General features: G+C 40.1%; 1 protein-coding gene across 4 annotated transcripts in view; it reads left to right on the top strand.

The window, feature by feature from the left end:
• Positions 1–24206, top strand: part of GLS2 (glutaminase 2) — a 130448-nt gene that overhangs the window by 55930 nt on the left and 50312 nt on the right. For 2 of the 4 annotated variants that reach the window (XM_088473152.1, XM_088473155.1), the window contains one exon: positions 11709–11872. The exons of 1 other annotated variant lie outside the window; for it this stretch is intronic. In XM_088473152.1, coding sequence (XP_088329278.1) covers positions 11709–11872 — 164 coding nt within the window. Of the gene's footprint in view, positions 1–11708; positions 11873–24206 lie in introns of those variants that run through there. One more of the 4 variants, XM_088473154.1, reaches the window with a different exon arrangement.

Here is a 24206-nt window from a genome sequence, read left to right as displayed (position 1 = left end):
ACTTGATAAAAGGAGGCTATTGGTATAAACTGTTTAAGACATTTTTTTACCAGTGATGATCTATCCTGCATCCTCAATATATCTTCCATACATTTACATTATGGATAAAATGTAAGGCCCAGTCATTGTTATTAATATATAACATTGAAGGAACTCTAACTGGCCACCAGATATTTACAAATCATCAGTATATTGATGACAAATTATTTTGTAAATAGTAACTGTCTGATTATATATAAAGCACTGTTCCAATAACTGGGAGCAAATGTTATGCCTAAAGCAGTCCCTCCTACTTACAAATAGTAATCTTAAAATAAAAACATAAATTAATAGACTCTAATGTAAGTGTAATTGTACAGCTGTGGAAATATATTAAATGAATAACATGTAATGGTTTATAACTCCATTGGCCCCTTTTCATTTGTAATTGATGTTTAAAGGGCTTGTACAATATTTGTTGCTAAAATATGTTTTCTTCCATTTAAATTGACTTGGGGCTTCTGATGTACAGATGTGTCCTCATACACTGTGGCTTAAATAGCTCCCCTTGGTGTGCCAGGCGTGGCGCGCAGAGCATCATTTTCATTCATAATGTGCATCTTCTTTGCATAATTAATATAATTAGAAGCAACTAGACTACATAGCTAGCATACACTGAGCACTGGGGCTTGTGGCTCTTGAATATCTGTGTGCGACTGAGTCCGAATTATGTAAATAGGGCTCCAATAAAAGCATCTGTAGCTTTTCTCCATGCCACGTTCTGTTGTGCTTCATCTGTGACTGTGATTACAGTCACAGCCTAGCATCTCTGGTATACTGTAATTGGCTTTTCGCTGCATCCACAATGCAACTTAGATGCAAAATTTAAAGAAAAATACAGGATTCTACTCGACTTGGAGAGCCTCAGTCACGCTAGGCATCTCACGCTGTATGGCATGAAGACACGTAAGCTGGGTACACATTAGACGATGTGTAGCCAGCATGACATCGCCGGCGACGGGACCCGGCAAGTGCATACACGCTTGCCAATGCCGGGTCCAAACCGGGGGAGGGACGTGTCATGCTGCATACAGCACCATGGTGTCATTAGCGACATCCCCCATCTGCCCTGCAGCAGAGCCAACGAGCGATGATGATAGCAACACGCGGGAGCGCGCATATCATGGGTACACACTAGACGATGTATACGACATGTCACTCCGATCCGCGTGCTTGGACAACATATCGTCTAGTGCAGGGGTATCAAACCTGTAGCCATCCAGCTGCTGTGGGACTACAGATCCCAGCATATCCTGCCACAGTTTTAGCGTGCTCTAATAGCAAAACTGTGGCAGTGCATGCTGGGATGTGTAGTTCCACTGCAGCTGGATGGCCACGAGTTTGACACCCCTGCGTGTACCCAGCATTAGTGTATGAGGAGGACACATCTGTATGATATCAAAGAATGACTAATGTCTGTTACTGTAGAGATATAGCTTGGTCAAAGATTGTAACCAAAGAGTTCATACACAAAATGATGGATCCACCAGTAGAAGAATATTACGTTTGATATATTTTGGTAATGTGACAGTAGATTGGAATAAGAGAAACGTTAAATACATACATATATTCTATACACAATAGCCTTAGAGGGCGCTTAGAAATAGTATTTTTCTCCACTTGTGTGTTGAATTAACCACCATTAACATCTACTAATTGCAATTTATTGGTATTTCAATAATTTGTCAACTCTTCTTTGAACCCACAATTTATTCCAAAAACGATGAGCATAGATTTCCTGGGTATCTGAAAGTACACCCAAAAACAGTGGCCCAAAGACCAATTAATTGTACAAAAACAGATAAAAATCTTTCAATTAAAAGTATTTTTAATACAGTAATTTTTTATATAAAAAATAGATAATATCACTTTGCAGATTAGGCAAATTTCTTTAAACCCATCAGTGCGACGACTTCAATGCTTGGCAGAAACTCTTAACATAAAACCCTACGCGTTTCGTCCCCTCGGGGACTTCATCAGGGGTAATCACTAAGGTCACAACCAATTCATATACTGTATGATGTAATACAAAAAAGTCCTGAGAACTGGAATAGGTCTCACAATTCAATGAGGATCAGGTCCTATATAACAGATTTTGGGCAATTGAATTTCACCTGATTTATGTATGGTATAATGACTCCTATGGATGTAATCAGGTCTCCTTGATTAATGTGAATAAGATCCCTTGTGCAGGCTTTAGCAATTTGCCTGTAATTTTCAGTAATCCTCCAAGTTATGTCTCACAGTCCAGCTACTGCAAACATATATTTGATAATCAAAGTATCTGGAAAGACAATTTCCAGTAAAAAACAAAAAACATTTATTCTACAAGAAATGTAGTGTTATATCTCATGTTAGCATGTATAAGTGACCTTATAATTGTTATAATCTATTCATTGCTTGTATCTTGCACCAGCATTCCAATGACTTCTCCCTCATTAGGGTATGGCTCCTGGGAACATCACTGTCACTCACTTTTGATTTAAGACGAAGACCGCTTTTCTCCACCTCTACAGTGGGTGGCCAAGCAATGACTGACTAAGCCCCGCCACCTGTGCTGATAATGCCGCGATTTGTGGGTGTATGGGTAGGGGGCAGGCCCTAATGCCATGACATGCCAACCCCTGTCAGGAACATGATGAAGCAAGCAGGTAGTGTGTGTGCTCGTGTCTCTGTCTCTCTCTCTTCCCCTCTCTTTTCTCTTTCCCCCCTGTCTTCCTCTCTTTTCCCTTTCTCTCCCTAGGTAAGGGCATCATAGTGGCTGCGGGGAGGGGGGGGCAGTGGAAATTTTATTGGCAGGGGCCCCCAGAACAGTTGCCCCGGGGCCCCTGCAAGCCTTAATCCGGCCCTGCAAATATGGTAATGCAGCAGGAGGCATCACACCTCCTGCTGCATTACTTATCCAAGCTGCATTGTCCAATATTGATATTGTTAAAACTATTAATTCTAATTGATGTTAATACAATTGAGTCCACCCAAATATTGGATAGATGTGAGATCATATATTCAGGCTCATTCATTCATCACACTGATTATTTCTGTGTGGCGTGAACCAGCCACTTTGGTCCTGATGCTGAATCACACACTGCATCTACATTTTCGAGCAGACTGCGCAGGCATCTGATTTGCAAAACATGGTGTTCTCATGCGCTGTATGATGTGTCCTAAGTGGCAAGTGCAGTAGGTGCATGTGTGCTGCATCTTGGGCAAATTGAGGCTAGAGTGAAATAGGCATTTCTGGGTGGCAACTGTGAGGCATCAGCATGTATCTAGATGCTCGGAGCGGCTGTTTCTGATGGGAGTGTCATAGGTGTGTATGTACAGCTCCATGCAATTCTGAGTTGTGCGTACAAGCAAGGGAAGCCATCTCTAATGGATCTATTGCTCCTAGCTTCCCTGTGGATGTGCAATACCGTCCACATCTGAATCAGTCCCTTAGAACCATTACAAGTCAGCAGGAGGCTAGAAACTGATAAGGTTTCAAATTGGCCACCGGCCTAAATATCACTTTATGGCTCCATGATGTGCCATTTTTATCCTATATTTACCAAATGTGGTGCCAAAAGGGCAAATAAAATCTGATACAGTAATATCTGTAAAATTGCCTTGTTTATATTGCAGTATCGCAGGTTGTGGGGATGGTCTGGGCACAGGTATAGATGCACTATATTGGCGTAATATTAATGTAACCAGAAGTAAGTATGTTTTTATTGATAAACATCTCTTACAGACCAGGGGAACGGCAATGGGCGCTGCATGTGTGCCCATGTACGCCAATCTATACCTGGGCTGGTGGGAGCAGGAATTTGTGTTTAGTGAGATTAACAACCAATTCACTCTAAACATAATACTATGGCTGAGGTACATAGACGACATTCTCCTGGTCTGAAAAGGCACGAAGGAAGAGCTGCTCGAATTCATAACCATACTAAACACCAACACCTTGAGTCTACATCTGATATCAGACATTAGTCACACAAGTTTGACTTTCCTCGATCTACAAATAACTAAGAATATTAATGGAGATGTCATAACGGATCTATACCGCAAAACTACAGCTACCAATAGCCTTTTGCATAACAACAGCTCCCATTTTCCCCCAATACTGTTGAATATTCCAAAAGGTGAATTTCTCAGTTTAAGGAGACATTGCTCAGATGACAACATTTTCAAGGAAATAAGTAAACAACTTACTAAAAGATTGAGGGAGAGAGGATACAGTCATTGCTCCATTAAGAGGGCAATCAAGCATACCTCCCAGATCAAACGAGATAACCTGATCTTTCCTCCCAACAGAAGATAAGGGACAAGAAAATGAGGGTATGCGTTTTGTTGGCAATTTTAGCAAAAATGGCAGGATATTAAGAGTATAGCCATAAAGAACTGACCTATCCTCCTAATGGATAAAGATCTGAAAGAAAAACTACCTCCTAAACCATTGATGAGCTGGAGAAGATCCAGAAATATTAGAGACTCCATTGTCCGTAGTCATTTTGAGAAAAATCCTAATAAAATTTGAAAACTGAAAGGATCCCATGCATGTGACAACTGCAGGGCTTGCACATACATGAAAAGTAGAGAAACAGTGGACGACAGGTATGATAACAATAAGAGATCAAGACATTCATCAACTGCAACACATGTAGTGTTATATACTGTATTGAATGTATTTGCGGATTAAGGTATGTGGGGATGACATCTAGGAAACTCAAACAAAGGATATTAGAACATGTTGGTAATATCAGGAATGTGGAAACTGAAAGGATGAAGATGAGATAGATTACGACAGTGGCCAGACATGTCTCTCTTAAACATAATGGACAACTCAAAGTGATCAGTGCATATGGCCTGGAGAATATTAGCCTGGGCATCCATGGAGGAGACATGATGCAAGAGCTACTATGCAAAGAAAGCGAATGGATATTTACTCTACAAACACTTACTCCATGTGGCTTAAATGAAAATATAAATTTTGGAGCCTTTCTTTGATCATATAAAATTTTATATTCTTGTTAATAATTTTACCGATGGATGGAACTAATCCCTTACCACCATTACATTATAAATATTCATCCCCTCATCATCTCCATCTCTTCGTAATCCCTCTTTGTTCCCCTTTCTCACTCTAATTTTTTGAGTGTTTACTAGGACTACATATTCATATTGTGCTTAATTACGCTACAAGTAGCAATCTACCTGTTGTCCCTCTTTAACTTTATTTGTATTTCTGTACATATATTATTTTATTTTATTTTTACTTCATTTTATCTACAGATGTTGTAGATAGGAACAATTTCCCAACATATACCCTATTTATGTCCTAAATACTTGAGACAGATTCCAATTATCACAGCCACTGGTCTGCTATATTTTCATAATGTTATACTGTCTAGGGGTGCCCATCACCAGGTTTATATTTTCGTGACCCCCTTCCTATTATTTATATATTTTTAATACCCTGCCCTTAATAGGTGGAAGTTATATTCACTATATAGGGATATATATATTTATTCATAGGGATACAACATAATTAGACTTTTCTTGGTGAATATTAGATAATCATAGATAGTGTTACAACAGAGTTATTGATATAAACAAGTGTTCTCACACCCATCCGTCCATTAGAATTGCAGGTATCTGTGATAATAGAAACGATCCAACATATTGTACTTTTGCTATCCCTGTCTATTTACTCTGAATGTACACATCCAGCTCCGTATGTAACCTGACCCCGCCCCTTGACATGATGAGTCAGGGGACTCCCAGAGACCAGATGCCGATGGAGCTAAACCCAGCCCACTGTGATGACAAGCAGGGGGAACTCCCAAGTCACGTGTGTATGTTTAGACATCATGCACGCACAAGTGACTTTTCTCCTCCCATAACAGGGGCTCTGATAGGTGAATGACGTTAGTCACACAGAGCTGGAGATCACACTTCCAGATATAAGCTGGCAGCCCACAAGGGCAAAACAGGGATCTTGAAGAAGCCGCAGGGTGAAACGCGCATTGTCCAGTCCAGGTTATAGGAAGGGACCATACGGAATGTGCACACGGTGTCCCTTATTCCATTAAGCAAGCTCCCTCATGCAAGGCTGATTACAGGCAGGACTGCCAACTGGTAATGTACACTCTACTTTGTTCTATTGTAATCCTATGCAGATAGTGGGGATCATCCTCACCAAGGGAATCATTCCCCCATATCTGCAACAAGAGGATTATGAGTCTATGTATCTTAGTAGGACATCCAGAAGTTTGGCTACTAGGCATTCACTGTGATATATTTGCACATGCCTAGATAGCACTGCAGGACTTGTATGGAACAGAGACTTTCCTTTCCTACTATTCTTTACCAGTCCGCCTGATACCTATGATTGCTTATGTCAGAATGCACTAAAAATATGTATGATAATAGTAATATCAGTTTTTGCCTATTTAGAAAATTGTGAGGGAGAATTTTTCTGATATTCCTCGAGAGATTAAGATGATAAACTGCCAATTGGAATTATATTTCTTTATACGCAGCAGGAATTTTATGTATACAACTATTTTATGTATACAACTATCCTGTATATTATTTGATAAATTTGCAGATTGCAACTATTATACTTCCTCCAACGCAGCAGAAATTCTTGCTACAATATTTCACCCCAAATGTTGGAGAACTCATGCAGCTCTCCTAATATGCATGGATTATTTTTTTGTTTATGTATTGGTGACAAAATTATGTCTTAAATTGGATTATTAGTTATACTTTTGCCCATTACTGTTGTGTATATCAGAGGCACAGTATATCAGAGGCACAGTATATCAGAGGCACACAGCAATTCAGCTGCTCATTAATATATGCATTTATACACACCAATTATTTTTATTATTATTATTTTTATTTTATTTTCATACACCTCTTTTTTTTCCCTGAACTGTTCTTTCTGTACTCTCATCAGTTCCATATCTGGGAACTGACAGCAGAGGCAGGAAAATGTATCAATCATCTGTATTTGGAGAGGGTAACTCTCATTGACCACCTCTGCCGACGGGCATGTGGTCAAAAGCAGATTATCACTCCATAAATTCATGCAGATGCTATTCATGAACTATACTATTACAATCAAGGGCTAGACCTATACAATGTGACCTATACTTATGTAGCTAAGGAGTATTTATACCTATGTAGCTTACATTTGCCCTTGGTGCAGAATTAAGCAATATCCCAACAAATGAGGTCAACACAAGGAGCTTCTTTGATAATAACTTTGTGTGTATAGATATATAAAGAGGAAAACGGTTACCTACACTTACTGACTTTGGCTAGTCATCAGATAAGTTCATTGAAATTCTTTTTAATGTAATTGTTTCTATATATGTTTTTTGTGTGTATGTAATAAAATTGTGTTTACAATTACACTATGAGAGTGTTCTCTCTCTCTCCCTATATGCGTGGGGCTTGGTGAGATACTGTGAACCAATTATACTGACCTGTGTGTGGGGGACCCGGATACATCCCTAAAAGGATCATATACTATAGGCCTCTGTTTAAGGGCAGCACGGTATGCAGAATATATATGTGTGTTGCGTGATTACTTCCATAAATTGTATTACACTATGAGGCGCTTGTTTCCACCTTTATTTATATATATATATATATATATATATATATATTACATCCTTCTAGAGCGATTGGAGAATTATATCCAATTTTGTCACCTTGAGTTTAATACGTTTTTATCCAACTCCTGGAAGGAGGAATGGTGTGCCATTTGAGAGATACACATTCCTTTCCATCTATGTTACGTCACGTCTGTCTCTATTTTGTATCAATGTTGTTAGTCAGATCAGATCTATAACGAGATCTCAATAAAAGTTAAGTTTTAACTTAGTAGAGTGTCCCCAGAAAAAGAGTCTTCTTTTTCCCTTTATATTGCAATTTACTAGCTCTATCTCTATTCCCCACTATTATATTTATAGCAACATTGATTATGATCTTACAGTATCTCATCATTTACTCAGAAAACGGATAATATGTCTGTTTGTGTTTTAAATAAATTAGCTTTTTTACATTTGTGCTTAAGTCTAACAAATTGCGACCTTGATATATTATTCTCCATTTAGGAAGATGACAACTACTTGATAAAAGGAGGCTATTGGTATAAACTGTTTAAGACATTTTTTTACCAGTGATGATCTATCCTGCATCCTCAATATATCTTCCATACATTTACATTATGGATAAAATGTAAGGCCCAGTCATTGTTATTAATATATAACATTGAAGGAACTCTAACTGGCCACCAGATATTTACAAATCATCAGTATATTGATGACAAATTATTTTGTAAATAGTAACTGTCTGATTATATATAAGGCACTGTTCCAATAACTGGGAGCAAATGTTATGCCTAAAGCAGTCCCTCCTACTTACAAATAGTAATCTTAAAATAAAAACATAAATTAATAGACTCTAATGTAAGTGTAATTGTACAGCTGTGGAAATATGTTAAATGAATAACATGTAATGGTTTATAACTCCATTGGCCCCTTTTCATTTGTAATTGATGTTTAAAGGGCTTGTACAATATTTGTTGCTAAAATATGTTTTCTTCCATTTAAATTGACTTGGGGCTTCTGATGTACAGATGTGTCCTCATACACTGTGGCTTAAATAGCTCCTCTTGGTGTGCCAGGCGTGGCGCGCAGAGCATCATTTTCATTCATAATGTGCATCTTCTTTGCATAATTAATATAATTAGAAGCAACTAGACTACATAGCTAGCATACACTGAGCACTGGGGCTTGTGGCTCTTGAATATCTGTGTGCGACTGAGTCCGAATTATGTAAATAGGGCTCCAATAAAAGCATCTGTAGCTTTTCTCCATGCCACGTTCTGTTGTGCTTCATCTGTGACTGTGATTACAGTCACAGCCTAGCATCTCTGGTATACTGTAATTGGCTTTTTGCTGCATCCACAATGCAACTTAGATGCAAAATTTAAAGAAAAATACAGGATTCTACTCGACTTGGAGAGCCTCAGTCACGCTAGGCATCTCACGCTGTATGGCATGAAGACACGTAAGCTGGGTACACATTAGACGATGTGTAGCCAGCATGACATCGCCGGCGACGGGACCCGGCAAGTGCATACACGCTTGCCAATGCCGGGTCCAAACCGGGGGAGGGACGTGTCATGCTGCATACAGCACCATGGTGTCATTAGCGACATCCCCCATCTGCCCTGCAGCAGAGCCAACGAGCGATGATGATAGCAACATGCGGGAGCGCGCATATCATGGGTACACACTAGACGATGTATACGACATGTCACTCCGATCCGGGTGCTTGGACAACATATCGTCTAGTGCAGGGGTATCAAACCTGTAGCCATCCAGCTGCTGTGGGACTACAGATCCCAGCATATCCTGCCACAGTTTTAGCGTGCTCTAATAGCAAAACTGTGGCAGTGCATGCTGGGATGTGTAGTTCCACTGCAGCTGGATGGCCACGAGTTTGACACCCCTGTGTGTACCCAGCATTAGTGTATGAGGAGGACACATCTGTATGATATCAAAGAATGACTAATGTCTGTTACTGTAGAGATATAGCTTGGTCAAAGATTGTAACCAAAGAGTTCATACACAAAATGATGGATCCACCAGTAGAAGAATATTACGTTTGATATATTTTGGTAATGTGACAGTAGATTGGAATAAGAGAAATGTTAAATACATACATATATTCTATACACAATAGCCTTAGAGGGCGCTTAGAAATAGTATTTTTCTCCACTTGTGTGTTGAATTAACCACCATTAACATCTACTAATTGCAATTTATTGGTATTTCAATAATTTGTCAACTCTTCTTTGAACCCACAATTTATTCCAAAAACGATGAGCATAGATTTCCTGGGTATCTGAAAGTACACCCAAAAACAGTGGCCCAAAGACCAATTAATTGTACAAAAACAGATAAAAATCTTTCAATTAAAAGTATTTTTAATACAGTAATTTTTTATATAAAAAATAGATAATATCACTTTGCAGATTAGGCAAATTTCTTTAAACCCATCAGTGCGATGACTTCAATGCTTGGCAGAAACTCTTAACATAAAACCCTACGCGTTTCGTCCCCTCGGGGACTTCATCAGGGGTAATCACTAAGGTCGCAACCAATTCATATACTGTATGATGTAATACAAAAAAGTCCTGAGAACTGGAATAGGTCTCACAATTCAATGAGGATCAGGTCCTATATAACAGATTTTGGGCAATTGAATTTCACCTGATTTATGTATGGTATAATGACTCCTATGGATGTAATCAGGTCTCCTTGATCAATGTGAATAAGATCCCTTGTGCAGGCTTTAGCAATTTGCCTGTAATTTTCAGTAATCCTCCAAGTTATGTCTCACAGTCCAGCTACTGCAAACATATATTTGATAATCAAAGTATCTGGAAAGACAATTTCCAGTAAAAAACAAAAAACATTTATTCTACAAGAAATGTAGTGTTATATCTCATGTTAGCATGTATAAGTGACCTTATAATTGTTATAATCTATTCATTGCTTGTATCTTGCACCAGCATTCCAATGACTTCTCCCTCATTAGGGTATGAAAAGCATTTTTTATGCAAGATTCTGCGTATTATGTAGTTAAATATAACTTTTTATTTTAGGAGATGCTTTAGAGTTTAGAGAAGGCTTGGTAGGTTTCCCATTATCACCTAACAGAGTTAGATCAAGTGATAGCAATGCCTTTAGGTCTATATAAGTGGAATCCTGGTGATCACATACTAAGGTCACCAGGTTTATAGTTTCCTGCATGTACTTACAGTCTGAGCATTGCTGCATTATGAACACACAGCTCATCGGGTCCAGTGTTCTACAGTGGACATCAAGTTAATAGGGGAACGCCATATATAAAATATACTAAAGTACTTCTATTATTATAGAGGGCCGTATTCAATTAGATGCGAAAAGGTGAAATCCAAATTCAATTCCGGGACCAATTCGCCTAAGCGGAAACTCAATGCACTGAAACAGACGGAAAAGTTTCTCCACTGAATGGCAGGAGAAAAAAAGTGCAAAATCTATATTTTGGGGTACAAATGTGGGGAATTGATTCAGAACCCTCTGGATGCCCCCCGCTGTAAAAAGTGGGGGGACAAGGATACAAAGTTGCAAAATAGGTTCTTGGGGGGCTGTATGGATGGGGACGGTGTTTTTATGATTGCAGGTGCTTGCAGCAGGTGGATTTTTCAAATTTTCTAAAAGTGCGCTTTAGAGACACAAAAATATGCTAGCACCACTTTTACAAATATGCGTCTAATAAGCTTTTAACACAACTTATGGACACAAAGTACATTTATTAGAGTGTCCACAACTGTAATGATTTCCAGCATCTTTGCGTCTTATTTTGGGGTACAGACTGATTTCCCCAATCTATTCAGTACTTTCCACCTGTTATGCATTCACCTATTTGCATTTTCACCTATCCTGTAATTGAATAGAGCGAATCGCGGGGACACGCATGCCGCAAATTCGCGTATCAAACAGCGAATGTTTTCTAAGAACATGCTAATAAAGTTATCTGTGTATTACACCAATATATATAATTTTATTTAAAATATACTGACACTTGCTACCTCTGATTCCAACTTTTCTTTACCTAAGCCACTCAGTGGGAGACACGGATATTCCATTTTGCCTTCAATCTTGTGTGAAGCCACTAAAATATGCCATCGCTCTGAATGACCTTGGCACAGATTATGTCCATCAGTATATGGGCAAGGAGCCCAGTGGTCTTCGATTTAACAAGTTATCATTGAACCATCAAGGTAAGAGGTCCTGTTATTCAATAACTGAACAACTTGTTATCAACCTATATAGCATATTTTTCTGCCAAGTAATGTACAAACATATAACAGTACCAAATGTTCAGTCAATAGAAATAACTGACTTCTCCAAACTGTGTATAGAAACACCTTGCTGTTAGCATATTGCATAAGAAGACACATTTTTATTTCTTTTAGAGTTAATATTTTATTTCTCTCGCTCAGCCACAATAACCTTTCATTTGCTATACTGCAAATAATAAGTATTTATATAGATCTTTTTTCCAGGATTCAAGGCACTTTACAGCAATCAAGAACATAATACAGAGGTTTAGATTTGCAGGAAATACAGAACATAATACAGGGTTAATACAGCCACAAATTCTAATGAATATTTATCCTATCCACGAGAGTCCCAGGCAAGGCAGCCGTCTTGGGCGCAGTACTTGGGTTACACTGGGTGGAATAGGCAATGCCTGGAAGAGATGACACATAATCGGAAGTTACAGACTACGTGCGAGATGCAGGATCCTTACAAAATTATCAGACCCTTGCATTGCTCAGTCTACCCACAAGAGTACCAGGCGAGGCAGCCGTCTTGGGCGCACTTAATAGGTTACAATATGTGAAATAAGCAATACATGGAACTAAGATATATATGGGTAAATAAAAAGTGTCTAATATAATATGCACTGCATGAATAGTTCTATGTGTTGTACATCCTGTCCATGAGATTACAAGTAGAGGTATCTGAGGCACACTACATATAGGTTACAGTTGGCAGGATGTGCAATTAGTAGAAAACAATATAACATACAGTTGGGGATTACAGGAATTAAATATAGATATCAAAACAGGGAAGGAACCATGTTGTGGTGGTATGGATGGATATGGGAAGCATTCAGCATATTGCAGGAACTAGTATATGGTAACAACAGAATAATAACAAAGGTGACATAATAAAAAATGAGTGAGGACAAATTGTAACAAATAGTAATAACACATAATATTATGCAACAATGGGTGGAATTACCATGGGAAGTAGAAGGAGGGTGGAGTAGTAGCATTCCTGAGGTGCAGTGCTTGAGGAATTGTTTACTTTGAGTTTGGAGAGTAGTCCAAAGTCCAGTTCAAACTTCTGTTACAACTCTGTGCTTTATCTGACATGCTTAAGGTGCAGGCTTGAAGATGGCAGGCCAAGCCTGTGTTTGCAGGCCAAGCACATGATGCACTTATGTAGGAAATACTGGGTTCGCTGGTACAGGGGTAGGGAGTGTTGGAGCAATTTGTTTAGCTAGCTAATTAATGGAGGGGTATGTTGCAGTCTCACAGGCCGGTCTGTATATTCCAGGTTGAATGCAGGCTAACTGCAGTAATGTGCTTGATTCTGTGCCCAAAATCATAATCACAATGTAATTTTGTGTCACAAGATATTTTAATGAACTTTAAGTGGTGGAGATTGGGCATCCTATTTGAGGCATTCTTAGCTTATCTGGTGCCTTAATGGAAGTGCAAAATAATCTTATTTGTGCATGTGCTATGGTGTTATATACCAACAAGGTGCACTTTATATGGCACAGCACATTTTATAGAAGCACATCATCCAATGCAATTAAGGAAATAAAATGTACCAAAGTGACATACAGAATAAAGACTACCTCCATGTCTCCTTAGTCTCCTGATTTACTGTATATAGTCACAAATGAGGCTTCACAAGAAGCATCTTTGGGGATACATGGGACCACTTTAATTAAGCAAGTAGTTCAAAACTGAAAATAAGCAGTTCTTTGAAGTGCCACATTTACTTTCTGCCATATTAGTTTCGGTGTCATGACATGGTCCTCATCCTGTCTTATGAACATTTCCTATTACCATTTCCTATCTCTACCTCCTTCTTGCTTCCTTTTTCAATCGGGGTGTTTTAGGGCTCTATGCCAGGCTCCCTTCTGTTTGCTGTTTACATTTCATTCCTTGGGAACACAATGAGCATTGCTATGCTGATGATTATCACTTATACACAACTCTCTTCCTCTGTAATAAGTGAAGCTGGCCGCCCACACAGCGATCCTGCCAATGTGACCAAACACATTCAGCACTCAGGTCAAGTGGCTGGATCCAATTAGGCGTTACTGCAGCCATTAAGTGGACTGTGCAGATGAAAGATGACTACACACAGGCCAGTATCTGCCATCTTCTGACATCATTTTACAACGTACCCAATAATTATCTTAGTAATTTAATTATTAGTGACCTTGAGCATTTTAGGGGATCACAAAAACTTTGATATTGGGGAAATTGACAAAAAATACCTGCAGCACAGTGAGTTTGACCAACATAAGACCAGTGAATGATGTCCTCATTGTATATGAAATCCATACTTACCGACTTTTCAGGGCACCTTTCCGGGAGCAGCCAGAGAGGACCTGCTGCGGGGGCCCTGCCCCATAACAGGAAAACCCAGCGATTCATGGGTCCGTGAGGAGGGGGCAGGGCTAAATGATGTGATTTGCATCATTTAGCCCAGCCCCCTCCTTATGGACCCGCAAATTCTCTGAAAATCTCCTCATCCTGCCCACTGTGGGAGATTTGCCTAGTCTTTCGGGGGTGCGGGGGGTTACCCGAAAAATCGGAGAGTAGGCAAGTATGATGACATCTAATCCAGGCAAGACTGATCTCATTGGGGTTATTTATACAAACTAGGTAAAAATAAAGAGGTTTTGTAACCCTCCCAATGCACTGGATGCCTATTTCTATCCTACAAAGTCCTCAAATTTCAGGCCCGTCAGCTTTACACACACATCTCCTTGGGCGCACAAGCTTGGATAGTATCACATCACACACTTTTTCGGATGCTGCCAGGTTAAGAACCTGTCGGGCCATTTTACATATTATTTATGTTTTTAGGAGTTCAAGGAACCATACGGGGACAGAGTGCCGACGTACATTTCGCTAAAGCTTTGTCATCTCTCGCACGAAGTGTATGCAAATTGCGTAGGCAGTGCTATCGCACAGCAATGCATTAGCACGCCCAGTATTTCTTAGGGAGCGATCACATAGTTTATGCAGACGCCCACCAGCCTGTTTTAAGACGCCCACTTGTGCACGTCATGTCCAAGAAGTGTATGCAACCATCGGTACATCGAGTAACATCGGATGCTATCGCAGCACTTGAGGTTGACCATTCCCTGCCGCAAGCACTGCGAGCATTTCAGTGTAAAAACAAGCCAGGTGACGTGTACTATGATGGTGTCTTTAAATTATGCACACATCTAAAACACCATTAAGCTGCTCAGGCACGCCTGTGTTTGCACCTCCACTCCCCCATTTTTAATGGCCAGCCCCTGTTACCACCTAAAAACGGCTTCCCCTGTCACTCACTCTGCTGGACTGTCTATGCGCAGCGAGTGAATGCATTGTGAACTTTCGCTAAGATATGCGCATTGCGATGCATACACAATGCATACACACTGCATACCATCGGCAGCAGTGAGAGTATGCATCTTAGCGAGCGGGTCTGGATCAGGCCCTCAGTTCAGTGAATACATTAGAGACTGTGCAGCAAATGGGGAATGACATAATATACAAATAGACTTGCGATCTAGCAAGTCACATAATACCATAATATATACATAATTGCATATATGGTATAGGAGAAGCTCCACCAACCCCTCAGGCTTCTATGCACAAGTATAACTAGACAAATAGGGAAAAAAAAGTTACATTGTTTCCAAAAACCACTACTCCGATACTGTAAAGTTACAAATTTGCAACAATACTGAGAATATCAAAAGAACATCAGCAACAAATACTATGATTGCAAATGGAATGATTTCAGTTGATATAACAAAAAGGAAATAAACCATATTAAATAGAGATCACACATAAAATTATTGGGTAATAGAAAGGTATACCGTACAGGTGGATAATAGATTTTATCATTCTTATTCACACTGTTTCTAACTAATATCACTACTATATTTTCTTAATTCGCTGCTTTATATTTTAGGGTATAAAATAATAGTTACATTTTAAATTAAATTCAAACACACCATCATGTCGTAATTGGATATTTACAAGAGACAATACTGTATGGCAATAGGGGTAAAGTGCACTGAGTAAAAGAAACCCCACCTTTTTTCTTTTTTAAACAACAGGCTATAGATAGGGGGTATCGATGGCACTTCCGTCTTTAAAATAGGAATTGGGAAACAGAAATGAGATAATAATACAATAATTTTCTAATTACTCCTATAGGTCACCTACATGAATATTATGTTGTCATTTGACAAATTATTAGAGAGTGATCATTATCAGTGCGGAATGTCTTCCTTTGCTTCCTGAAAACTAAGAGCCATCAGTTCTGCATTTCCAATAGGAAGACATTTTTTATTTTTTATATAACTTTCACACAGTCCTTCTAAGTCATGAACCAAATAAACAATTTTATTAGCATAGCACAAAACAGACACAAGTAGCTCAAACTAATAGGACTGCTGAGAAAATCCCCAGTTCTTTAACTGACCAAAACCGGATCCGGTTGGGAGTAAGGGAAACAGAGATTTATGGGATCAGCACTCTCACATGACATGTGTAAAAACACAAAGCATAACCTGGTAATCTGGTTCCTAACACTGGAGCGTGACCTAAAGATTAAACATCTATGCTGTTCCACAGTAATGTTTTACTCCTACGCCCCCAACAAGGTCACTACTACAAGGTTGAACCTAAAATATAAACATATATTTTCTAAAGTTATTAATTTTGTAGGGGAAAAGAATAAGCACCTACAAAATAAATAGTCTGCAAACTTAATATGACCAATTATATATATATTTTTTTAAAATTCTATATTAATCTCTGACTGACTCATGAATAGTAATAATTATATATGTTATATATTTGTTTTGCTACTTTTTACATAAAAAATGTACACGTGTTGAAACTCCAATATGATTAATTTCACCTGGAACAAAATGATCCACTTATTTTCCAGCCTGCATCTTTACTGGCCTATGTATTAATAATTGTGGCAGTGTCGTGATTATTAACAGTCCGTATCACGATGGACTTTTTAATTTAAAATTTTCCTTCTATGTAATAAATATAATTTAGTCTCGCAGCCACTATCCCTGCGAGTTATGGACCTGATTCAGGCCCGCTCGCTAGGATGCGTTCGCTCGTAGCTGGGCGATTTTCGCATTGTGCGCATGAATCGCAGTGCACATGCGCAAACCAGTCCGAGAGATTGGGAAGAGTTCGCTCGCTATGCATAGACAGCCCATTAGAGTGAGTGACAGGAGAAGAAGTTTGTGGGTGGTGACAGGGGCTGGCCATTAATAGCGGGGGAGTGGATGTGCCAATGCATGCGTGCCTGAGCATCTCAACGCCGTTTCAGAGGTGTGCATAATTTATAGACAGTGTCATAGTACACGTCACCTGGCTGGTTTTAACACTGAAGTGCTCGCAGTGCTTGCGGTAGGGTATGGTCAGCCACAAGCGCTGCAATCGCATCTAATGGTACCCGATGTACCTGAAAACGTGGTGAGTTCTATATTTATTTATCAACCTTACTTGTTATAAAGGATAATTAAATAATTCACAAAAATACAGATTCTAAGATAAATGACAATGGCCCTCATTCAGAGCCACTCGTTAACAGCAGTACGCTCGTTGCGTTCCGATGTTGAGAAACCGCGCATGCGTCGGTGTAACACTGCGCATGTGTGTACGGCATATTGCGAGCTTTTTTTGTCTCGTTCGTCAAATTGCGTACAGGAAGTGACATGTCAAATGTGATTGACAGAACAGGGCGTTTTTGGGCGTTGACGGGGGTGGAGATGGAAAAACGCAGGCGTGGCAAGGCGTTTTTTGGGCGTACATACATTATCTGATGCGAACGTCAAATGTGTTCGTACCAAGTCATACGTCACTGGATGATCCTCTTTCCGTTCAAACTGCTCGCACAGCTTGGGGTCTGGATTACTCTACCACATTGGCGATGGCCTTCTCCTCCGTCCCGGCCCTCCACGATGTTTCATCGATTAATCACGGCTTGTCAGAAAAACAATCAGTTTTGAATTGAAAACCAGCTTGTAATGTGTTTTGCTAACAGTTTTTTTGGTTAGCACAAAACCATACGCAGGTGGAAATCATAGCTACTAATTTCAGGATTACACAATCAATTAGCGTACATTTGTAGGTATGTTTTTTTCGGTTTGTATTTGGTTTTTGTGCTATTGTAACAATAATGTCATCATGTTTGTGTGTATTTTTCCATTTTGCTTTTGTCTGGAGAATTTGCATCCTTATGTAATTTTTAAAGTGTTCCTTAAAGAGCCCTTTTTTTTTTTTTTTTTTTTTTTTTTTGGGAGGTCGTTTTTGCCTTGTGGGCCAGGATTAAGTGTAAACCATGTATAAAATAATGTCAGAATACAATGTCGAACATTTTTTCAAAATTTATTGGAAACTAAAAACATTTTCTGTCCCATTTTTGGCCCAAACTTTTTTGGCAGTGTTATTCCAATCAAAATTCTAATTTGGGCAAACATAAAAGGTATGGAAACTTAAAACAAAAAAAAATAAACAATTCACAAGAAAGGAGAGGGAAGTTTTGGCCAGAAAGGAATATGGGGCAAGCACAGAAGGAGTGTGGGAAAAGTAGCCAGTGCTGTCAACGTTTTTTCCCCCGTTTGGCTGGGGGAGGGTGGGCGCCAGACCGGGTCCGGGATGTCATCGGGCTGGCCTGTCCAGAGGCAGATGTTGTGGCCTCTGGACTAGGCACAGGGCTAGGCACATTTGGAGGATTGGCTGATGTTGTGCCAGAGGTGGAGGATCCTGATGTTCCGGCAGGAAGGGAGGTCGGCTCCACCATGTGCTGGCGAACGAGCTGCTCCAGGGCATTGGCGATGCGAATGTTGGCCCTGGTATTTTCCGCCAGGGCCTGACCAATGGTCACGTTGGCCGCAGCATTTTGCTCCAGGGCCTCAGCCACCCGTAGCAGACTGGCGTCCATCCTCTGCAGAATCTCCGTATGGAAATCCGATTTAAAATTGAGTTCTGTGAGGAGTGCCACTGCCTGCGAGGGGGATTGCCCTGGACTGGCTTCTGCAGTGTCCTCAGCCGGATGTACTGGTTCCTCCCCTGCAGAGCCAGCAGAAATTCTGCGGCCAAGGCTCCCCTCTGGAGCAGACTCATCCGCCTGTGTCTCTGTGAGAAAAATGAGAAAAGAGGAACATTACAATCTACATATTGGTACAATAACATTTCAGATTTGTTTACATCACAATATTTACCTGGGACAACATGAGGAGCTGCAAAGTCTGGCATGTCCGTATCCATGTTGGACACGCCAAACACCTCCACAGCCTGCACACACCCCTGTGCCAGCTCTTCCAAATCATTCAACTCCAATGAGACAGGGGTGGGACCCCCACCTGTCCCCCTTGCGTGCCTAGCCCTGTCAGCCAGTTTTTGCTTCAGGCGATATTTGAAGTCGCCCCATCTGTGGGTGAAAAAGTAGCCATTATTCCTGCATTATTTGGCCCTGTATACTATTTTGTAATTTAGGTTTTTACTTACCGCCGTTTGACATCCCGGGCTAGACGGACATTTTCACCCACCCTATTGACAGCACTCCTCCCACATTCTCCACTTCTGGCTTGCACCCATATTCCTGTCTGCCTGTGGCAGGATGTCCACACACTTCTGAACCAAAACCTCCATCTCCTTTCTTGTGAATTGTGGCTGCCTTTTCTTTTTCCCTGCTTTGGCCGGAATACTGGGCCCAGCAGCCTCTTCCATGTCATCCTCCTCACCTATTTGTTTAAACATTGAGAAATTTAAGCTTGCAAACTTTCACTATATTATATTTCAAATTAATCCTTGTTTGTAAATGCATGAAATACTTACCGGCAGACTCTTGGCCATTGTTTCCCTGGTCTGTAGCCATTTCTTAACTCCAAACAAGAAATACACCAGAACGTTTTTTTTGGGTCGTGACGTATTTATACATGCGTCCTTATTTTTCGTCCGCATCATTGATTGTGCGTTCCTATGATCCCTCCTTAATTTGTGCGGGAAAATAAACACTATTTATGGCTTGGGGCGTCTCGAGTCGAGGTGGCGGGTGTTGGTTGTTGGAGGTTACGTTGGTCGGAGTGGATTGTTGGCGGGATTTGTATTTGGCGTTGTTAGGAGTTTTTTTTGGTTTGTCTTTTTGGAGTTTTTTTTTCCGTTCGCATTTTTTGGTGTGGTTGTTTTCTTTGTCGTGTTTTTTTTTTGGTAAGTTTTTGCCCATAAGTCTTGGTTCACTTTGTGGCTCCTTCTTTTTGTTAATTTTTGTTCGTTAATTTTTAAAAACATCTCCTTTGTTAGGTTTCTTTTGGCTCTGCCCCAATGACCTTTTTATCCGGTGACTTATATATCCTCTATTGGTAAGTTTATTTTTTCACTTGTTTATTAAATGTTCTTGTTTTTTTTTAACGCAACTTTGTTTGACCTTACACTTTTAACCTTTGGTTTTGTGATTCCGAAATGTATGAACTAATTTGCGCTTTTTTATCTGCGTATTTTTTGTCTTGTATTTGCGAACTAATTAGTGCTTTTTTATCTGCGTATTTTTGGACTTGTATTGGTGAACTAATTAGCGCATTATTATCTGCTTATTTTTGGACTTGTATTTGCGAACTAATTAGCGCATTATTATCTGTTTATTTTTGGACTTGTATTTGCGAACTAATTAGCGCATTATTATCTGCTTACTTTTGGACTTGTATTTGCGAACTAATTAGCGCATTATTATCTGCTTATTTTTGCACTTGAAATTGGTTGTGATTTCCCGTTAGCAATTTTTTTATAATTTTGGGCCCAAATTGTGGTAGTCTGCGCACTGTCGTTTTGCTCTTTGCCCAAATGTGTGTTTATCCACTTTTATGTTTTGTCTTGCTCCCAATTTAGAATCCTAAATGGCCACCCTAAATTGTAGCATTGTTTGTTTGTTTTTATTTATAGTTTGGGAAAATCATGACAATACCCCGGCATGTAAGCATCATTGGATTGTATCATCAAGCTAAGTAATTTTTAATTTTTTGGGGGGCAAAAAAACCTTACATTCAATTCTTGCCATTTCAGGTTGATCTTGGTCGGATTGTTCTGGCCATGCTCCCGGAAGCCGACCAACCTCAATCTCGTCCCAGGCATAGGCATCGTAGGCGTGCAAGGCCCCAGATATATTGAACATGTGTCACCCTTTTTGGAATGCCCGATGATGAGGTGTTAAGACGCTACCGTCTTCCACCCCAAATCATCATAGACACTCTCTCATTAATAGAGAGTGATCTTGAGCGGCAAATTGACAGTCCTACAGCAATACCACCACTTACGCAATTTATGGCGGTGTTACATTTCTGTGCCTCAGGATCGTTTCAAACAACGGGGGGAATAGTGGCGGGAATCTCCCAATCCTCCTTTTCCCGGATCCTGAGGGCAGTGATGGAGGCCCTTTTCAAGCACCTCCATCATTTTATTCAAATGCCTTTGGATATGGGTGCCCTTAGTGTGGCCAAGGCAAATTTTTACCAAATAGCTGGCTTCCCACACATCATAGGGGTTGTGGATGGTACTCACATACCACTTCAGCCTCCAGCACGGCTGGAGGCCATATTTCGCAACTGCAAACACTATCACTCCCTGAATGTAATGGTGGTATGTGATGCCTCCCTCCAGATCCTGTCCCTGAATGCAAAATTACCCGGAAGTGCACATGACTCATTCATCATCCGGCAATCAGGGATATGGCACAAATTAAACAACCTACAAGCTGGTGATGCGTGGCTTCTGGGTAAGTGGAGACCTTTAGTACATAACAATGTTAAGCTTGATACACAGTGATCCTGATGTTGTCACTTCTTTTTCACAGGAGACAGTGGCTACCCTTGCACGCCCTGGCTGCTCACTCCTTATTTGGCTCCCACACCAGGGCCACAAAGTAATTTTAATTCCGCACTTACAGCCACCAGGCAAGTGGTGGAGCGCTGTATTGGCCTTTTAAAAGGCCGATTCAGATGCCTCCACCGCTCTGGTGGCGAGCTCATGTATTTGCCGGATATGGTTTCGAAAATTGTGGTCCTGTGTGGGATATTTCACAACATCGCCATAAGGAGTGGTGTCCCAATGCAGCCAGAGGATGCCTTGCCTGAGGATGGCCCCCCCGAGGTTGGTCAGAGGTCAGTATGTGGGGGGGCCATATGCGATGATGTGATGGCCAGATATTTTAGGTAATTATTGGCACCAAAGAAGTTCTTTGACACAATGTGGTAAGGATTTTTTGAGACCATCTAATTAATTTGTTTTTTGTTTCCCATCTTCTGTTTGATTTCATAATCTTTGGGACTCAAACGATGACTACTTCCTGCTACCCAAAACAAACATTCATGGGGACAGATTGGATATATATAATCTGGAACCAATATTGAAATGCAACATTTGTGGAATCATGTTGGCATGCTCATTCGTCAACCAGTTCTTGATTTTTCTTTACTTTTTTCATATGGTGTTTGATGGGTTGTATTTTTTGTTATCACTGTGTGTATTGTTTGTGAGCCAACACTTTGGTTTTTTAGTTATGTTGTGAATAAATGTTTTGAGAGTGTAATTTTGCAAATTTTATTGACCATTGCAAGCAAGTGTAACCAGGTTCACCCACGTTAAAATTGCTTAAGGGTTAATCCTGTAATGTCGCAATTTGATCTAAATTTAAATATGCTTTCTGGGTCAAAACCAACACCAAAAGGTATTCTGTACAATCAGTAGGCTTTGTAATCTTGGCCTAAGCAGGTTGCCCCCCAAATTGGAACATGTAAAATGTAGTAATATATAAATTGTCACACACCAAAAAAGCCCAAGCAGATTGTTACTGTTAGCTGTTTCATGTGCCTGTTTCCTAAAAAACTACAACACACAATCTTAGTGACATTAATTGCAAATAATTGCTGGAAGAGACTACTTATGTCAGTGTAAACAATCTAAGATTTGGAGACAAGGAATGAGACAGAACATTAAGTTAACATTTTTTATTAATACAAAAATTAAAAAATAACAAAAATAAATTAGGGACACAGGATCCCAGACATACGGTCAAGGACCACCAGCAGCCCGATGACGTGGCCCCGCATCCTTTGGACGCACCCGGCTAGGTCCGCCAAACGCCTCTGGTCCTCTGTGGGTTAGAAAAGTGTGGGGCTTAATACATAATTAATGAAACAAAGGTAACCAAAGGTAACCAAAAATGACAATATTGTGACCAAAAGCACATTTAACCCAAAAAACCAAAGGACACAAAAATGGACACCCAAAAAATTGCACCAAAAAACTTAAAATTTTGACAGGTGGGATATGTGTATGGAGAAATCAACAGTAAAAGGTAAAGACAAACCGAGATCTACCCCAAATTCTGGCAAAACAAAAAAAGGAAAAGGCACAGACACAGGATTAGATCCAAACTTTTAAAAACACAAAAAAGGATAAAAGGGAAACATACCGTTCAAAATGACGCCTGGCCCAGAACCAACTCCCTCGTCCTCCTCGGAGGTGGCAACATTCCCCAACAAGGTGGGAGGGGTGATTTGGGATTCAGGGGAGGGGGTAGTTACGAGAGGGGTGGTTGGAGGGGAGGGGGAATTGGGATGGAGGGGATGGAGCTCAGATGCATGTGCCACAGGGTCTGTGCAGGCTGGGGAGGAGGGGGAATTTAGGGAATTTTGGGGTGAGGATGTTTGGCTGGGGGTTGGGGAGAGGGGCCGAGAGCGCCGTCTTTGACGGCGATGACGCCGTAGTCTTCGCTCTGCCCCTAAAAGATGGAAAACAAATTGTGGTTATTTTAGAACATGACCTTGTTAAACGCTAATTTTTTACACCACAAATATGTAAACATGCACATGCAGATATGTGTACAAAGAATAAATAGGCCATACATGAAAACATGCACATGCAGATATGAGTACAAAGAATAAATAGGCCATACATGAAAACATGCACATGCAGATATGAGTACAAAGAATAAATAGGCCATACATGAAAACATGCACATGCAGATATGAGTACAAAGAATAAATAGGCCATACATGAAAACATGCTCATGCAGATATGAGTACAAAGAATAAATAGGCCATACATGAAAACATGCACATGCAGATATGAGTACAAAGAATAAATAGGCCATACATGAAAACATGCACATGCAGATATGAGTACAAAGAACATATAGGCCATACATGAAAACATGCACATGCAGTTGGGGCGACAAAGATAAACATGAAAACCACAGTCAAAAAAACTTACT

This window comes from Taudactylus pleione, unplaced genomic scaffold, assembly GCF_031769625.1.
Source record: "Taudactylus pleione unplaced genomic scaffold, aTauple2 ptg000130l, whole genome shotgun sequence".
NCBI classification, from domain to species: domain Eukaryota; kingdom Metazoa; phylum Chordata; class Amphibia; order Anura; family Myobatrachidae; genus Taudactylus; species Taudactylus pleione.
Note: the sequence above shows the minus strand (reverse complement) of the source record. Positions and strands in the feature narration are given on the sequence as shown.